This window comes from Syngnathus scovelli, chromosome 2 (assembly GCF_024217435.2).
Source record: "Syngnathus scovelli strain Florida chromosome 2, RoL_Ssco_1.2, whole genome shotgun sequence".
Taxonomy (NCBI): Eukaryota; Metazoa; Chordata; class Actinopteri; order Syngnathiformes; family Syngnathidae; genus Syngnathus; species Syngnathus scovelli.
In genome coordinates this window covers 1,175,469-1,193,272 of record NC_090848.1, presented here as the reverse complement: position 1 = coordinate 1,193,272, position 17,804 = coordinate 1,175,469, and the positions used below count along the sequence as shown (strand labels likewise).

Sequence of the window (17,804 nt, the reverse complement as noted above, 5' to 3'; positions counted from 1 at the left end):
TGCCAGGCACTGGCCCTGAGTAGACACATTTATATATGGACATTATTTGAAGGGCAGGGATAATTCCTGTTTTTATGTATCAGGTCTAAGAAAGTTCATTTTCTGTGCAGACTAATTCAAATTTGAAATTTGTTCACTTTGTAGTTCATTATTGAAATTTTATGAACCAAGTTCATCGTTCCAAAATTGAAAGGTTCATAGTTCTTTTCTTCCCCCTGATCAAAAAAGTAAAAAGGTTGCTGCAAGCTCTTACCCTGTGGCATGTTGAAATTTTCTTTTTTTTTTTTCTCATTGTTTCATTCCATTCACTAGTATCCAGGTGCTGCTATCAACCTACTTTTTTGTAAAAAAAAAAAAAAAAAAAGGACCATGTATAGTATATATCTATATATATATTGCTATAAATAGGAAAAAAATATATACTTAGGCTGCTCAATCTGACTTGCCCTGAACCCACATTATGGCTGTGACAACGTGTGAGTGAAGGGGGTGCATAGTGCACACACATCCAAGTGAGGCAATGGGTGGAGTCCAAATGTCCCTGAGCTCAGGAGTCCTTATAAATGACCCCTGAGCTTCCAGGCGCCTTCATCCACACGACCGGCTGTCTCTCAGCACCATGCCGAGCAAGCCCGCACCCATTAAAAAGAACCCCGCCAAGAAGGCGGCAGAGAAGGTGCCAGAACCTGACCCGCCGGCCGTCGAAGCCGAGCCCGCTCCTGTGGAGGCGCCCGCCCAGGCCGCACCCGAAGGAGAAGAATCACCGGTGGAGGACAGTCCTGCTACGGAACAAACAAATGCTGCAGGTACCATGGAAGGCCATTAAATGTCGTAAGGAAACGGGTTCATAAGAGACCTGTCTATCACGTGCCAGAGACGCTCGGGCGGCAACTTCGCTCAGCCACACCCCTTCGTTACCGTAAAGTCTGTCACCTGCTTCCTCTTGTTACCTTGTGTATTTAAACCCTGCCCGTGTGTTTCTCCCTTTCGGTGTCTCCTGTTCCGTTCCGTCCCCAGTGTTCCTGTTCCTGTCGTCTGGTTTTCCCTCGGTCTGTCTGGAGGCTCACGGTCAGAATTTTAACCTTGTCCAAGTGGACTTCTGTCTGTCGGTCTGTTTGTTTGCTAGCTGTGAGTCTCTCTCCCGTTTGTGTCTTGGGTTCCGCAAAGTCTCTTTCCCTGGTTCAACTCATTCCTGACACTGTCAACAATTGCTATACAAATGTATAGTGAATGAAAATGCACAAACGATGACGTTAACTCATTCACCGGTTCGAAATGGATATTTGACGTCTATATTGGCAGTGAAGACCAAAAGAATACATTTTCTTTGGCCTTCTAGCAGAAGGTCTCGTCTACTGCGGCTCAAACTTGTACAAAAAGTCACTGTGTTTGCCTGACGATTTTTTCTCACCAGCTGCTGAAAGCGTACCTGAAGGCAACGTCGAGGTCCCAGCTACAGATGCGCCTGCGGAAGGTGAACAACGCAAAGAAATTCAAACTAACTAGCTCCTGTCCATCATGTTATCCTCCTGCTTTTCCAGCAGAAGCTCCTCCTCCAATCGAAGACCCACCCAAGGCTCCGACACCCCCACCTCCTTCAGGTAACTCGGTGGTGTGTTGCTTGAAGCTTTGCGAACCTATTCACTGGTGGTGCGTTAGAAGAGATTTTTCCAAATTGTTCTTATAAATGCGGTTGTTTTCAGTTCCAACCAGTGCGCCATTGGAAGTATCTGTGGAGGACGTGAATGACACGAGCCTCACCGTCAAGTGGAAGACACCGGAGATCCTCGGAGACTCTGGCCTAGATGGCTACACTGTTGAATACTGCAAAGATGGAAGTAAGTTCACCCACTACCATCCGTATAATGTTTGTTCATGCTTGTCAGCAGCCTCATTAAACTGCAATTTGGAGACAAAAGCACACAAATAATTTTACCCAGCCCTTCCGGTCAATCAACAATCCACAAAATAGCATAATTTGCATTTCTGTTCTACTAGTTTCCATCATTTCAAAAGGCTTTAGTTCTAAACCCAGCCCTGAATTTGGTGTCCCTTCAGCTCCAGACTGGGTGGTGGCAAACAAGGAGTTGACCCTGGCTACCCGCTACTGCATCAAAGACCTGACAACAGGTGACCTGCTGCTGGTGCGCGTGGTGGCCGTAAACGCCGGCGGCCGCAGTGAGCCGGCCACGCTGCCCCAGTCCGTGGCAATTCGCGAGGTGCTCGGTGAGTAGCTGCCACCTTTGCAAAGTGCTCCGCTTCAAAGGACCTCTGAATGAGTGCGAGTCGAGTTTTACAAAGCACAAAACAGTTGTCGATATTGGAAACCGCTCAAAATATGAAGGAAGGTGGCTAAGCTAACATGCTAGCACCCTACATTAAAACATGTCCCGCTTATGGGCTCTGAAGGGCAGCTGAGCACATTTCCTGCTTGGGGTTCAAATATCTGCAAACAAACAAGAACATTTCGTGGAGAAATGCGGTCATGAAACCAGAAGTGCCGCTGCGAAACACGAGCCTAATTGATGGATTGCCGTCGGCTTGAAGGTTAAATTCAGCTGTGTGCCATTGGCGCTGTCCTCACACACATATTTGTAATCCAAATCCAGTATCTTTTAAATCTAATATCCTAGATAGATGTTCCTCCTGAAACAAATGCACACGATGGATGATTTGTGGCAACACTGATTGGATGTCTCCTGAGCGCTGGGAATAAACTGCTTTTCAGGGATTAGCACTAGGGCCAAAAGTGGAGGTGAACCTCATGGAGCGGAAATCTTAGCTGTCAAATCTTAAGGCCAAATTGGTTCAGGAATGGTGTGAGATGCAGCCGAGATGCTCCAAGGAAATTGTGTTGATAGTTGACAGAGATAAGACGGTCAAACAACCTGCTGGTTTTAAAGATCTTCTCAGCTCTGGAGAGATATTTGCCCGTTCTTGATAGTCAGCCTAAAACCAAAGCATCCAAGCATTTTTTTTTTTTGGGTCAAATAACGGCATTTTAAATGGCTGCGCTTTCCCAGTTGTCATGACGCTTGAATCACCTGAACGTGATGACATCATACTTCTCGGATCAAATCCCATTCTAATCCAAGACTTTAGCAAAACTATTTTAAGGCCTGTCATCTTCTCTTTCGTGTGTCTGCCTGGATACTGGACAAAGTATTAACTTTAGGTGTGCTCCAAAAAATCAGGAATATAGTATTATTGTGGGGCTCATTACAATCCACATATCGTTATGGAGGTGACAGAATCCGTATTAATCCCTAAAACGGCAATAACGGGACTGCTTCTTCTGTTTGTGCCTTAATAACTCTGGAAAAATGCTGAATCTTATTCTTTCGAGTCACGAGATGATTTATTACTTTCTCTTCCTTATGCTCAAAGCAATTTGGGGAAAAGGTCTTTTGAATGTGGGATATTGTAAATGATTTAATAAGTGCGCTGTGAATTCTATAAATGAAGTTGTCAGCTTTTAACAACTTGCATCATCAGTCTTGGAGCTTGGTGGGGAGATGTAAATAGAAGGTGTCAACGTGTTGTTTTGGAGCCTGCCTGACCCCTCCGCTCTGCACTCTGCTGTGAAAACACACTTCATGTGGTTGACCCTCACTCTGATGGAAATAAATTTTTGGGTGTGTTGCAGACCGTCCGAAGATCAAAATTCCTCGTAACCTCCGCACGTGCTTTGTGAAGAAAGTTGGAGAGCAAATCAACCTGGTCATCCCGTTCCTTGTGAGCACACATTTCGAATTTTGTTGCAGATTCTCTGTGGCATGTTCTCATTGCTCAACTGTCCGTATAATTCCACAGGGCAAACCCAAACCTTCGGTGTCCTGGCTGAAAGATGGTCAGCCTCTGGATACAAAAAGGGTCAACCTCAGGAATAGTGACAAGGACAGCATCCTCTTTATCCGTGGTGCTCAGAGGGACGACTCGGGTGTTTATGAGATGACAGTTAAGGTGGACTGCTTTCAAGACAAAGCCACCATCACCCTTCAGATTGTTGGTGAGTCATACGTGGAGCAAACGTTCTCCTAAAGAACCGCCGAGTCAGCTACATTGCTAGCAAGACTTTGCTAGCAACGTAGCAAGACCAAAAATGAAATGCTTCCATTTTGAGATCATTTATATTTTGGAAGAGTTTCAAGAACGATTAAAGAAATAGCTAATTCTACTGTCCCAGACCTTCCTGGCCCTCCCAGCAGTACAAAACTGGTGGACTGCTGGGGCTTCAACGCCGCGCTGGAATGGACTCCTCCCAAGGACAATGGCAACACGGAGATCACTGGGTACATTGTCCAGAAGGCCGACAAGAAAACCGGGGTATGATCACACGAGCTAACCGCGCAAAGAGGGTGTTCTTGTAAACAAGTGGATCTTCTGATTCAGGAATGGTTCACCGTGATGGAACACTACCACAGGCTTACCGCCACCGTCTCTGACCTCATTATGGGAAATTCATACCTCTTCCGAGTGTTTTCTATCAACAAAGTGGGCATCAGTGAGAAGAGCGCCGTCACCAAGGACGTGGCCATAATCCAGAAGACAGGTGCCCACGTGCCACTCCGGTGCTGTTATTTTAATCAGCTGCAAAACGTGTGTGTGTGTGGCGGTTGTTATATTAAAGACTCCAGGGGCAGAGAAGCCCTTGGCAATTATTTTAATATAAGCTGACAACAGTGGGAGTAAATTTAGATACTCATGACAAAGCTAGCATAGCAAAGCGTGTGTGATTAAGTTAACTATATAGTGGCAGTTGTTGGGAATAACAAAGTTCATAGAAGCCATAACTGTACAAAAGCAGATTTATAGTTTTTAATATATTTTTTAACTGAAAACCACAACCACACGCTTAAAAATTCTTCGTCTAATCTGGAGAAAAATAAAATAAAAAATATTGCATTTTGTCAGCTGTTAGCTTATTTTAGATTATTTTATTAAGCAGTTCACGTTAGCAAAGCTACTGTAGCATGTTTGATAGCATAAAAGCTCAAGCTAACGCTACTTAGCGCTTTGGCAAAAAATGAATACAGTGGTGTTCTTCTATTACACTAGTTGTTATCTTCTCAGGCATCATCTACAAGCCTCCTGAATACCATGAGCATGACTTCAGCGAGGCGCCCAAATTCACCACACCGCTTAGCAACCGGGCCGCTACCGTTGGATACACCACCAAACTGCTGTGCTCGGTTCGTGGAAGTCCCAAGGTCAGAAATGTCACAGTACTCTCACGATGATAACGTGAACAACCTTTATGCTAGCTTAAACGATCATAGGAGGCTGCGTGAGATGCTAAATGGTTGACTACAATATATGGTGAAAAGTTGAAACGTTTAAATTTGGTTCCAAATGGCGTTTACATTTTCAATTTGAAGACAAGTAGGTTGAGTATTCACGATGCCGGCGTTCTGGTTCAACATATCTTTTACAGCCTGACGCGGCCGGCTTAGGTGACGGGCTACGGTGGAAATGTGGCTAATTATGTGTTTGAGCTGTCCTTGGCTTCTCCCCAAGGACAACATTTGCAAGCTCATACCGGTGGCGCTTAGACGAATCCGACTGGAATTTTCGAACACAGCCTGCTCGCTCTGAGCGAAGACAAACAGGAACACAAAGGCTTCAAATACCCGCCCGCCGTATGTGTTTGTGTCTTATTCAATTCACAGCTGCACTGGAGTTCCCAAGCATGTCCTGCTCGCTCTGATAATGACCTGTCACAAATGGAGATGTAGTGTGTTGGAAGCTGAGCAGGCAAGACACAAATAAGATAAGAGAATTGTCTGTTGTCCTGATGTGAGGATGCCATTGAGAGAAGTTGCTATTTTAGTCACCCACTGCTAACAGTTGGAAGAAGCACGACCTTTGCCGTAATTTAAGCGGGGATCTCCCCTGGTTGAAGTCAGACTTTCACTAGAAATGCACTCTGAAACCCAAAATGGTCCATACAGGAAGGGCCGATGGAGCTCCAGAATGTCTGAAGCTCATTGTTGTTTTTTCACAGCCTAAGATCGAATGGCTGAAGAACCAGATGGTGATCGGTGATGACCCCAAGTTTCGCCAGCTCTCCAATCAAGGTATCTGCTCTTTGGAGATCCGCAAGCCGTGCTGCTTTGACGGCGGCGTGTACACCTGCAGAGCCAAGAACGCTCAAGGAGAGGCCGCAGTCTCCTGCAAACTGGAAGTCAAACGTACGTATACGATGCTGACATCAGCGCCCTTCTGTATATACGGCGAAAATTCAATTTTCATGATTAATCCGGATTAAAACTGAAATGATGTGAAAACTGGAGTAATATTTCCTTCCCATAGGAAATGTAAATCCAATTAACCTGTTTTTAAAATATTCATTTTTATATTTATACATATAAATTAATAACAATGAAATTTAACGTCACTTTTGACAATTGGGACAAATTTTTTATGAGAAAAATGTGCGCTAAAATAAAAATACATTTTCTTTTCCTAATAGAAGTGATTCTTTTGGAGTCGGTTAAAGAAAGAAGCAAGTAAAGCAACACTTCAACCTTCAGAGGTAAGGTCAAAGACAAAAGAAAGGAAATTAAAACTTTCCTGATATTCAGAGGTTGTATTATTTTTGGAAAGAGGCAAATTTCTTGATTCACGCTTAAACTAGTACAACCAGTCCTGTCAAATGTAGAACACAAACGCGCTCGGAAAATGACCTTCATTCCGAGCAAGGACACTCGTGTTCCCGCAAATAGGGTCACGCCAAAGGTCCCGTCCGGTCTTGAATGCATCGTCGGCGTATGGGGATGCATTCACACCTGTATTTCCGGCTGCCCACTTGTGATCAGCTCACATTACCAGAAGCGTGTTTTCATACCAAGTGTGAACCGCAGCCCGTGGACCACAACATACTTGGGAGGCTTTCTCAAGGGGAAAACAAGAGATTAGTGGCAGAGCCTTGAGAAGGCCGGCTGGTCGGCCGGGCGGCCAAAGAATGATGTCAGCACTGCAGTCGACAGCTTCTAAAAATGAGTCACGCTAATCTGACACGCAGCCAAACTCTTCATATTACCATGAGTCGACAGGCAGTGGGCAATGGGGGGGGCAACTCAAATTGACAGGTGAGATTTGACGACGTTAAAAATGCAACAACGCAGGGCTTTGATCACAAAATGTTTGCGAATCATAAAAATCACAGAAATAAAACTGCAGCTACAGCTTGCGAGTAAAGTAATTTATGTTAAAAAAAAAGTGCTTAAATTCTTTGGTTAAGGCACGGCATAAATTTGTTGCTTGGCAGAATTTTTCAAGAAGTAGCTAAAGTACTGTTCAGGGACAAGTTATTTAAACATGAATTTTCTTCTACTCTTTTGATTATAAAACACATGGTGTAAAGAAATTCTATTTGCTGGCAGGCATTGACCGCAGCTTTCTGCGACACTAATCGGGGAAAATGAAAGTGGATGGTGTGCACGTTACGATCATTTTTTATTTTCAAGTACAGCACCACCTGGTGGATCGTTTGGGGTACTACCTCACTTCCTATTCAGTACACGCTTTCGCAATTCATAGACATGACAGGACTTCATGTACCTTCTAACCTTGTCTTCGCTTGGTCTATTTTATTTATTATTTTTTTTAAATATATATATTTTTGACCAGACATAGCATTTGAAGCCCTGTATTTCAAATTCGCTTTTTGTGTGTGTCCAGGGTTCTGGGCAAAGTGAGAGGAAAAGATGATGCTGCTGCATTGTGTACATAATGAAGAAACAGTCCTCAACCCACACCACAACAATCCCACTTGCCTCAATCTTGCATGATCATCTAGTTTTGTCACGCATCAGGCTGAATGTCCAATTCTTCTGTCACTTGCAGTTTGTTATCCTGTAGTATGCCACTCAATAAAATGGATTTGATTTTGCAAAGAGTATGTGAAATAAATAATATATTTTTTGATATCCTATGTGGATTTTTACACGTAAAGTACTAATTTTCAATAGCAGGATATCAAAACTACAGCAAGTATGTCTTTAACTTTATTCCGCTAAAGCTGCAATTAAAATGACAATCCTAAAATATTCATTTTTAATAGACCGAATCCGGCAATTCACGCTGAACATGCTTGACTAACTCATTTCCTGAAGAACAGCATGAAAAAGCAGATGTGGCCAATAGAAGAAAGCCGCTGCTCACACACCCGTTTAGTGGGTTTCCTCTGCCGACCAGCAAGCGACTGCATCACTTGGGTGCATGTGCGACTCAATGGAAAATGGGGCTCATGGAGGTCGTAGGTCTCATCTGTAAGTCTGAGTGCATCCGTGCATTAAGAAACTTGGTCAAGAGCATTCATATCATTTTGTTTTGACAGATATTACTGCTCTCTGTGCGGTGCTGGCTGATGAAGATGGTGAGAAAGTTTACTTTTTCAAATACATGTGCTACAGGCAAACATTTATTTATTTATCTAATTTATTTACGTCCCTAGCTAATAAGCTTTATATTCGTACACGGTTGATATTTCTGATCTGCGGTAAAACACAGAACCAAAAGAAAACAATGTTGAGGAAGTCCACAGAAGAAACATGAAGTAGCTTGTTCTCATATCGGCGACACTTCCTGAGGCAATTTTTAATGAGGTCTTTTGGCTGTTTTTGTTTTTCCTCCTTTTTTTGTTAGTTCGCCATACTTCCGTATTGCCCTGCAATTGATCATGTTCGACCTGTTATCGTTCATTTTTGTCAAACTGAGTCATTGACTCTGGAGGTCATTGGCTTTCTTTCCCCTCTCACACTTTAAGACTTTAAGATTATTCTTCGGTCGGGAAGATTCAAGACTTTCTTTTCGGTTGCATCATCATCCAGTTGCAGTACAAATTGCTCGATCATACATCTTAGTCAATGTGTTTAAAGTGAAAAAAATAAAAATGTTGTCATCTCCCAACTACCAGTCACTTCCACGTTGAAGGACTTTTTCCCAACTAGTGCACTGCCAACTGAGATCTACACGATACCTGGTGAGGAAAGGCGCAACATTTCCATTTGTACTCCAAGAAAAAAGTTCTGAAACATTAGAAGAGCAGAAATTTGAACTGATGTCATCTCCTCCCCTCCGGCGACCGCAGACGCCGTGTTCAACGACACTTCCCCAACCAATGAAGTGGCAACTGAGACACAGACTGTTTATGGTGAGCAATATGCACATGATAGAAATACACAATTTAAAATGCAAAATGGTGTTTACAGTACACAAGTTCATTTTATCTTCTCTCAATCTTCATTTTCAAAGATATACATCAGCTGTGACCTTGTGTAGGTGTAGAAAGCAGGATTAAACCGGATTGACATTCAAAAATCATACACAGAAACTAGGTTGAGCTGAAAAACTCGATTTCCTGGTTTAGACAAACTAGTGTCCCACCCAAAATCAACGCCAGGCCAAAAAAAACTGAGGGTCCTCATTTTATCAACTGCACATATTTTCTTTTGCCATTTCCAGAACTTCCAGTTCCATCACTGCACCTGATATCGCCCTGGTGGGACTTCTTCCCCTTTGAGAAAGCCCAGTTTGAATGCAGGGTCAACGACGGCTCTGACTGGACCTTCACTTGGTACAAAAACGGGAATCTCCTGGATGACGCCGAGTCAAACGTTTCTTCCGACCAAGCCACGCTAACAATCACTCCAGCATCTCAGTCGGATTCTGGAATGTACTCTTGTAAAGTTCATCACAAAGACAAAGGCCAATCCACCGACAGTAACCCAGTTCAATTGAAAGTTTATGGTAAGTTTCACCTTTCCCAATACTCTCTGTTGAAATTCAATTCATTTGAATTTGTCTTATTAGCAAACAAGCCGAAGCCAACGTTGGCGCTCAAGCCACAGTTGCAGGAAATGTTTCCCGGAGAATCGGTCACCTTCCAGTGTGAAATTAAAACGTCCATTGGATGGGACTACGTGTGGTATCACAATGACGTGCAAATCCAAGGATCTTTTAAGGACAGCCATCAAATCGTTTCTTTAGCGCTGTCCCACAGTGGACGATACCACTGCAAAGCCAAGAGAGGGCAAAGTCCTTTCTACACAGAGCAGAGTGACACATCAACGCTGCAGGTGTCTGGTAAGCATGACACAATACTTCTTCTAAACATCTCCTTCTACTTTGGTTCTGACCGCTACTTGTCTAACTTCAGAACCACCCACCCCAACCATGCGGCTACTGAGTTCCTGGTCAGACGTGTTCCAAAAGGAAAGCGTGGTTCTGACTTGTGACGTGGGCAGTTCTAGCTGGACATTCACCTGGTACAGAAATGGAATGAAGGTTCAGGCAGACCCAACGCTGGTTCTGAGCCCTAGTGGATCGCATCTTAACATCCTCGCTGCTTCTCGAGTCCATCAGGGAAGATATGCCTGCAAAGCTCAACTGGAGTCCAGAAGCGTCAACTCTGCTTTGAGCAACAGCATAGATGTTACAGTTGAGGGTAAAAGACGTTTTCATGCTTTTCTTGTGCAGGTTGTGATTTTTTTTTTTTTTTTTTTGGGAGTGGGTCACAATGTTTCTTCATGTGCATGCTCACTTTCTCCTAACCAATGTACAAAATAATAATTAAACACACCTCCTACCAGCTAGTCGAAGAGCATTTCAACGTTTTGAAAAATATATTTTCGTATCAATGAAGTCAAATGGATTCTTGACGTTTATAGCCATCAATGGTAGTGAATGAGTTCAGTAAAACGGAATATTTTTGGGAATTACTGGTGTCTACTTGTGTTTGTTTTAGAAAGTATCCCGAAGCCTTCACTGACTAAGGATTCCAGTTTCAACCCAATGTACGTTGGAGAAAACGTCACCTTCACTTGCACCATTCGTAAGGGGTCTGACTGGGTGTACCACTGGTTCAAAGATGGAAAGGAGCTGGTGCACACGGCCAAAACCCTCCGATTACACCTCAGGCCTCAGGATGGGGGGGCTTACTGGTGCAAGGGCACCAGAGACAGTCAAACATCTACAGACATCAGTGACACCATGACTCTGGTTGTTCTCGGTGGGTTCAGTTCAATCAATGGAAAAACTGTTAAGTTGAAATATTTTAACACATTTTAAACCACAGGAAGTTGGTGGGTGGAACATTTTTATGCTATTGAAACAGGAAGTGGTTGTATGTAGGAAAGGGACGGAAATGAATACACTGAGTGATGAATATCAAACTGGGCCAGGTGGCAGCGTTTCGTTTCGTTTCGTTTTTATACTCGCTCATCTTTTCTCTGCATTTTAGATTTTCACTTCCCAATAGATCAGGATGGATGGATGGATATGTCTGATTGTGTGTCTTTTCAGAAATCCCTCTTCCATCTTTGACGCGAAGCACTCAGTGGGCTGATGTGTTCCCCACCGAAAGCGTGACCTTGACCTGCGCTACGTCCGGCGGCAGTTCCGACTGGACGTATACGTGGCGACGAGACGATCGGATAAACCCCAGTGGTGACGCGGTGTCTTTCGGACCGGATGGAGCTACCTTGTCCATCGGCTCTGCCTCGGTTTCTCACCAAGGACAATACCGTTGCTTGGGAAAGCTCAAGGGCAGGTCTGTTAACAGCGGTTGGACATCTGGAATGATCCTCCGGGTTTATGGTGAGGCTTCTTTCTTGAACAAGAAAGGTTGATGAATTTCATTTTTTTTTTTTTCAATGGGGAACTTGAATGATTTGAATTCAGATGTGGTCACTGAAGGAATTTGTAGAATGACAAACAACACAAGTAATCCTTCCTTTCCCATTAGACAAGAAGCCCGTCGTCAAAATACGCCAAGACCCAGACTATCCGGTCATGCACACTGGAGATTTTGTGTCGTACAACTGTCACATCAACCAATCCTCCGGTTGGGAGTACGTGTGGTACCAAGACGACACTCGACTTAGTGTCTCTGGAAACAATTACACGATCCAGTCTGCGCTCAAAACAAACTCCGGATCGTATAAATGTGAAGCAATCCGAGGGAAAAGTCCTCGTATCTTCAAAACGGAACAAAGTCAGGCTTTGAGGATACAAATTAAAGGTATGTGTAAAGACCTCCCTTGGAACACTCACCTTTCATTGCTAAATGAATCTGCAGTATATTTTTAATTTTCTGCAGTACGGCCATCTGCAAACATAGATGTCTTAACCGGATGGTCTGAGGTCTTTTCCACGGACAGTCTTGTGCTTAAGTGTGGGGTGAAACATAGTAAGGACACATGGAACTACCAATGGTAAGCCACTTTTTTGTTCAAGATTTCCTTATAAGGGACTTTTCCCCTTTCCGCCACTTTTTGATCCAAAACTCGAATGCATAAAAACATCGCCTTCATCAAACAGGTTTATGGAAGGGCAGCGGATCGCAAACACGTCATCTGACAGATACACGGTGACCCCCCAGAATGACCCCCAACAGAGCCAATACGTTTGCCGGGGCGTTCGCAACGGGCAACCTTCTTACTCCAAAGACAGCGAATCTCTCGCAACGAAGAATTTACGTAAGTTTTGATTTCCACGTGGATGTTTGCTTCCACCTGATTTGTTTGTCTTTCGTTCCCTCTAGTGTTAAAGAGACGGGTGCTTCTTTCCATCTCCGGCTGTATGGCCTTCGGTATCGTTGTGGTTTTCCTCTGCTGCATCGGTCTCAGAGTCACCAGGAAAAAAAGTATGTTGGATTTTTTCAGCAGGGGGTTCTCAAACTGTGCATGCCAACCGTGTGTCTTTTCGAAATGTGCAGAAGACGATGAGGACGGGCCAGAGGAGGCCGATCTCTTCCTCACCATGGCTCAGCTCAAGAATCGTGACGGTATGGCGACACAGGCCAAGATGTATTTCCTCAAACTCGATGACTTATTTGAGAGAATTTTGAGAAAGCACATGCACGGCTTGCCTCAGTCTAGGCGTTGGCGCTCATGTGTAAGTTCCTCTATCTTGCATGCAGATACTCCTTGTCCACTGGTTGATTACATCACAGATGCAGAAGTAAAGATTCCAGCAAAAGGTACAAAGGGCAGATGAATGAATGTCGTGTTACTAAACTTGTTCCTCATTTATGTTTTTTCATTTTTGTCTTGCAGATGGAGCGGACATTATTTCTAGTGAACCGACAACAGATGTGACCTCTCAGGATGACCTAGGTGAGGTGGTTGAGGTGTTTTACCATTGATAATGGAGCTGAGCTGTCTCCACATACTTTTTCTGTCTTTTGATGTCTATAGTTGTAGCAACAGAGCGCAGTGAAGCACCTTCAGCAGAGGAAGCTGCTCTGGTTTCCTTTCAACGCTGAGCCGCCGAAGATGTCTATGTTGGTAATTCAAAGCCGCTCCATGTAACAGCCAAAGGAAAAGTTTGATGAAGCCGGTGATAATAATATTGATTGCTTGAAAGTGTAGGATTCAATTAAAATGTTTCGGAACAATTATTTTGTCAGTTTCCTCTACTCGGTAAAAATCTCAGTAAAACCTTTCCGTCGGAGGGCCATTATGAAGACACTCGTCAAAACTGTTCAAATATTTTAAAAAGCTGCGTGGAAATAAAAATCGCTCGCAATATCTGTAGTTTTTAAAAGTGAAGACAATTTGCAATTTTAGTATTGACAAATGTGCAATTTGTTTTGGCGGGCCAAAGAAAATGATGTGGTGGGCCGTATCTGGCCCCCGGGCCTTTGGTTGGACACCGATGTATGTCATACGCACATTTCTGCACAAACAACAGATTAGACAGTTAGGATAAAGTTGAAAGACCAGAGCTGTACCTTTAATTTATACGTGACAGCAAAATTTGTTCGCCGTCTGTCTGTTGTGAAGACGTGAAGAATAAAATCATAATAATACACAAAGGAAAATTTGTCTTACCCCCCAAAATTGGGAAAAAAATACATTCTGTCCACACTTGAAAGAAACTTTTTTTTGTTTGGAATTGAAAGACTTCAAACAATGCAAAGCGATTTGCTGGCTTACATCTACTTGAGGATATCAGCCAGTTTCTCCACATAGTATTCGTAGTTCTCCATACAATCTTCCCAGGGAGTAAAGCTCTGGTCCTCCTTCTCCACGTAGGTCTCCCAAACAAGCTGAAAGTCTGTGGGTTTCATCATCCTCAGCTTGCAGCCAGCATTCACCAGGGCCTTGAGCCCCTCCACTATCTCGGGATCCTCAAACTCAAAGAGACGAGAGCAGAAAAGACACAGGCGGAGCTTCTTGCGTTGCTGGAGGATGTTGGCGATCTTGGCAGCGCAGGCCACGCAGGGACTCGATGTCACGTACCATGTGACGTCATATTCTTGAGAGGGGTTATTGTCAGGGAGCACCTGGGGAAAAAAAGAAAAAAAAAAAGTTTGCGCGTCACTTTTACATTCAAACCGCTTCAGTTCCGGTTTAATTTGCAGTGTAAACCATATTAGATTCTTACGAAGGAAGTCGAGGATTTTATTATTATTTATTGCTTATTGAGCAATGTCTTTCTGACATAATAAACAGAAATAGAAGGGCTAACACAAAAATCCATCCATATGAAAGCCTAAAACTTTATCCAGGAAGCTTTGAGGGCAATTTGGGTGACCATCAAAACTGATAAAACTGGTGTAACTTTTGGAACGGGCCCAGAATCACGCCAAAGCTGCCGCTATGGAAAAGGGATAAGAAAATGAACAGCTGAAGAGAGGGAGCCCATTACTTGCTGAAAGAAAGCCTCTTCGGCGTGAGCTGTGGCATGTTCATCCTCCATATAACCTTTCAAAGGCTCCGCGCTGCCTCCTGGTGTGTCCACTCTGTAGCACAGCAGGGTCTTGTTTCTTCCTGATGAGTATTCCACATTCCTGAACTGAAACTTGAAGTAAAATGGGCTCATCTGCTCTCTGGTAGGAAGTAAAAACACATCTTTAAGTTTATGATCAAGCTTTAGGAGCAAAGGGCATAGAAGGTCTTCTGATAAAATTAGGGCTTTGGTACATCAAGTTAAAAGGTGGCATAAGTCGTTACAGCTTCTTGCTAAGAAGAACCAAATGCTCAGATACTTGGGTTAAATAATATACTTCTTAAAATGAGAAGTACTAATTCAACGGCATTAGGCTTGCTTCGGTAAATGTAAAATTAGGCTAGTAGGCTAAAGATTTGAAAAATACAGAGCTTAAACGTTTTCAACACCAATTATCCTCAATAGCCTACCCACCATTTTGTCAACTTAATTGGCACAATAAAAACAAATTTCTCTTCATTGAAAATAATTATCTTTTTTCCTTATTTTCATTGTGCTTGTACTGAGTTCTTTAGCTAGCTAGCATTGGCTTGAGGTTTATGCTATCAAAACAACTGTTCCCATTGTTTTGATAACATTTTAAATTGAGTAAAAAAATAATAAATTAGCCTAATGATAACTGGGAGAATTGACACCATGTGTTTTTAAAGATTACATGGAGAATTTGTGAACGCATGAAGCAGACAACGCAAAAGCTAGCTAGCATATTGGCTCAACTATTACCGTATCAAAACCATCTGTTCCCATACTTCTCCTAAAGTTTTGAACTAAGGAACACAAATTGTGAATTTAGGTAAAAACATTTTTAAAAAAATACAACCTGCGTTCATCCAAATTTTGCAGGGAATTAGCCTGTTTTCACAAAAGTACAGATATATACTAGATTAAAATGTAGCAAGTAAAAAGTTGTTCCAAAAAAATGTCTAAAAATTCCAAATCAAGTACCTCAATATTCTACCAAATATTTGAACTTCACCACCACTTTCAGTGACTATGTCAACAAGATCATTTACTGTAAGGCCTCTCTGCAATGACTAGGCAAATGAAGTACAGTACACAAATAGATGCATGACTCAGTCTTCTGACCACTTTTAAAACACATCCCTCTCCAATAAAAATATATGCATGCAGAAAGAGAATAAATATATCTTGCCCACCCTGAGACGATCTCAAACGGTGGCAGTTCAATCGGCTCAAACTCTCCATTTCCATCGTTTTTCTTCACTTGCTCGCCCGCTGCCCCGGCAGCTTCCCCGTTCCTCTTCTCCTGATCCACCGCGCAGGCCTCGGGAGCCGTCCCCGGCTTTTTAGCGACTTTGTCCTCCTTTTTGGCGCATTTGACCTTTTCTTTCTCCTCGTCATTGCTTTTGTTTTCCGCCTTCTTCTCCTTTCGCTTAACACTAAGCCGGCTGTTTCTGTCGGACATGATTTTGTAGTCAGGAGCAAGTGAGAGTGTGCGACCAAGAGGTGGAGCGAGAGCGGGTGCAAGTGGAGTGATAACCCGAGTGCGTCAACCAAAATAGAAGCTATTGTGATCCCAGGCATATCATGTGCATGTCTGGCTGCAGGGTAGGCTCGGTGAACCCACTCCCCCCTCTCGGCCCCCGACCAGGCACTGGACGCTAGCGATAACGAGACAGCTTATTGAATGACAATGCTAGGAGTGTAAACACTGCTGCCTCTTTAGAAGAAGACATTTTGGACAACTGCTTGTTTTAGGTGTCTTCCTCCTCCAACACACTCGATTCGCTTGATCGGTTTATCGGCAAACTGAGCAGGAGCCTGTTAACTCGTTCACTGCCAGCCCAGTACAAAGTGATGTTTGACGTCTATTCTCGTCAATGGCAGTGAATGATTTAATCATCCTAATCATTTCAATCTGGTGTGTTAGTGGGGGGAGATATCAAAAACATGCAGGATACTTCGGGGACCAGACATTGACGCCAGTGGCTTAAAGCTAATGATGGGCAAATGAAGCTTCAAGATGGTTCATGAACCCGTTGTTGTGTTTAATTAGACCTCTAGATGGCACTTTCTAAAAGCCCACTGACTTGCCATTTCTTAAAACCAACATTGGCATCTAGAGGAGCCAAAGAATACAACAACTGGTTCGTGAAGCTTCATTTTCCCCATCACTACTTAGTCATAATTGGATGACCTTTGGGTTGAACTAAAACCGATACACTCTTTTCTGGATGACTGGACGAATATTACATCGGACACGGTGTAAAGTCCGTTCTCACTTCTCAACTCAACATTTCCTCACATTTTCAGCTCCCGTAAACGTTCGGACCAAGAGTCGCAAGACTTTTTGTGTGTGCGATGCCTGATATAAAAGATGGCCCGACCTCTCCTAACTGTCAGCAGTCAGCAGCAGGCGGGTTATTAATAACATAACTGGTCTGTTTATCCGGGAGTGTGTACAGGGTTACCAAGGCTGTCTCAATGCGGAACCATAACTTTTGTTTTTGGCAACGGTACTGTCCTGCAGAACTAAGCTGTAAGCCCCCTCAGCTACCTAAATAGAGTAGTGCAGACAATCATGACGGACTCTTAAAGTCGCATGCAGTGCGGCCTGCTATGCATGTGTCTGAGGACTGTACATTCGAGCCATAAAAGTGGGGGAGGGGAAGAACAGGTTCCGTACGTGGTGGCTCTCTGCACTGCAGATGTAATCACTTGGCACGAGGCGGAGCGAGCTAAGGCGTTCAATTACAATTTCCTCCTGTCTTGCAGCCTCACTCTCAGCCAAGTAATTCATTTGAGAGGCAATTACCAAGAGGAGCCAGCTGCTCTAATGCAAATGGATGAGCTGTCACAGTCTGGTTGGAAAAAAAATGGAGGGATGAAAGAGACAGACGGAGAGAAAGGGAATGAGGGGGTTGAGGGCTTTCAAGCTGCATAAACAATCCACAGCACGACGGGATGGGCAGCTCACGGATAACTCGATATTAGGAACCGTGTTTGAAACTATAGAGAAGTCAGACTGGATGGAAAGTATTTAAGTATTATTCGTAGAGAACCCAAAAACAGATGACACGACGTGGTAGGACCAACAAGACCCT

General features: G+C 43.5%; 3 protein-coding genes across 8 annotated transcripts; 2 read left to right on the top strand and 1 right to left on the bottom strand.

Annotated features, from left to right (window-relative positions):
* Nucleotides 1-570: 570 nt before the first annotated feature.
* mybpha (myosin binding protein Ha) lies at nt 571-7,926 on the top strand. Of its 4 annotated transcripts, none has more exons than XM_049755188.2 (13): nt 591-806; nt 1,415-1,474; nt 1,545-1,601; nt 1,704-1,838; nt 2,059-2,226; nt 3,647-3,735; nt 3,814-4,009; nt 4,187-4,326; nt 4,393-4,552; nt 5,074-5,210; nt 6,005-6,191; nt 6,473-6,535; nt 7,684-7,926. In XM_049755188.2, exons 1-12 carry the CDS (start codon nt 620-622, stop codon nt 6,511-6,513), a joined length of 1,557 nt encoding a protein of 518 aa, XP_049611145.1. In that variant the 5' UTR covers nt 591-619; the 3' UTR covers nt 6,514-6,535; nt 7,684-7,926. The 4 variants fall into 4 exon arrangements, with proteins under 4 accessions (XP_049611146.1, XP_049611145.1, XP_049611143.1 ...); XM_049755186.1 differs by having other exon boundaries at nt 605-806; nt 1,542-1,601; nt 6,476-6,535; XM_049755187.2 differs by having other exon boundaries at nt 605-806; nt 1,542-1,601.
* Nucleotides 7,927-8,127: 201 nt separating this feature from the next.
* LOC125989138 (B-cell receptor CD22) lies at nt 8,128-13,402 on the top strand. 3 transcript variants are annotated; one of them, XM_049755182.2, is made up of 17 exons: nt 8,128-8,273; nt 8,342-8,380; nt 8,921-8,986; nt 9,095-9,157; nt 9,469-9,753; nt 9,817-10,089; nt 10,163-10,450; nt 10,751-11,014; nt 11,308-11,601; nt 11,750-12,025; nt 12,104-12,218; nt 12,325-12,482; nt 12,548-12,649; nt 12,722-12,790; nt 12,926-12,985; nt 13,059-13,121; nt 13,203-13,402. In XM_049755182.2, the coding sequence occupies exons 1-17, from the start codon at nt 8,243-8,245 to the stop codon at nt 13,268-13,270; spliced, it is 2,514 nt and encodes an 837-aa protein (XP_049611139.1). In that variant the 5' UTR covers nt 8,128-8,242; the 3' UTR covers nt 13,271-13,402. The 3 variants fall into 3 exon arrangements, with proteins under 3 accessions (XP_049611139.1, XP_049611138.1, XP_049611137.1); XM_049755181.2 differs by having other exon boundaries at nt 9,086-9,157; nt 13,062-13,121; XM_049755180.2 differs by having other exon boundaries at nt 9,086-9,157.
* Nucleotides 13,403-13,713: 311 nt separating this feature from the next.
* apobec2b (apolipoprotein B mRNA editing enzyme, catalytic polypeptide-like 2b) lies at nt 13,714-16,248 on the bottom strand. Its single transcript, XM_049755191.2, has 3 exons — nt 15,897-16,248; nt 14,659-14,839; nt 13,714-14,293 (listed from the first exon to the last, which is right to left on the bottom strand). Exons 1-3 carry the CDS (start codon nt 16,163-16,165, stop codon nt 13,946-13,948), a joined length of 798 nt encoding a protein of 265 aa, XP_049611148.1. The 5' UTR covers nt 16,166-16,248; the 3' UTR covers nt 13,714-13,945.
* Nucleotides 16,249-17,804: the final 1,556 nt, after the last annotated feature.

What these genes read in the sequence shown, in the direction of transcription:
- apobec2b (XM_049755191.2), bottom strand. Translation starts at nt 16,165, where the DNA reads ATGTCCGACAGAAACAGCCGGCTTAGTGTTAAGCGAAAGGAGAAGAAG. An exon ending in CCGTTTGAGATCGTCTCAGG is followed by an intron (nt 14,840 to 15,896) that starts GTGGGCAAGATA and finishes ACTTCCTACCAG; the next exon opens with AGAGCAGATGAGCCCATTTT. An exon ending in AAGAGGCTTTCTTTCAGCAA is followed by an intron (nt 14,294 to 14,658) that starts GTAATGGGCTCC and finishes TTTTTTCCCCAG; the next exon opens with GTGCTCCCTGACAATAACCC.
- mybpha (XM_049755187.2), top strand. Translation starts at nt 620, where the DNA reads ATGCCGAGCAAGCCCGCACCCATTAAAAAGAACCCCGCCAAGAAGGCG. An exon ending in TGAATACTGCAAAGATGGAA is followed by an intron (nt 1,839 to 2,058) that starts GTAAGTTCACCC and finishes GTGTCCCTTCAG; the next exon opens with CTCCAGACTGGGTGGTGGCA. An exon ending in CATCACCCTTCAGATTGTTG is followed by an intron (nt 4,010 to 4,186) that starts GTGAGTCATACG and finishes CTACTGTCCCAG; the next exon opens with ACCTTCCTGGCCCTCCCAGC.
- LOC125989138 (XM_049755180.2), top strand. Translation starts at nt 8,243, where the DNA reads ATGGGGCTCATGGAGGTCGTAGGTCTCATCT. An exon ending in TCTCGCAACGAAGAATTTAC is followed by an intron (nt 12,483 to 12,547) that starts GTAAGTTTTGAT and finishes CGTTCCCTCTAG; the next exon opens with TGTTAAAGAGACGGGTGCTT. An exon ending in TCAGCTCAAGAATCGTGACG is followed by an intron (nt 12,791 to 12,925) that starts GTATGGCGACAC and finishes TCTTGCATGCAG; the next exon opens with ATACTCCTTGTCCACTGGTT.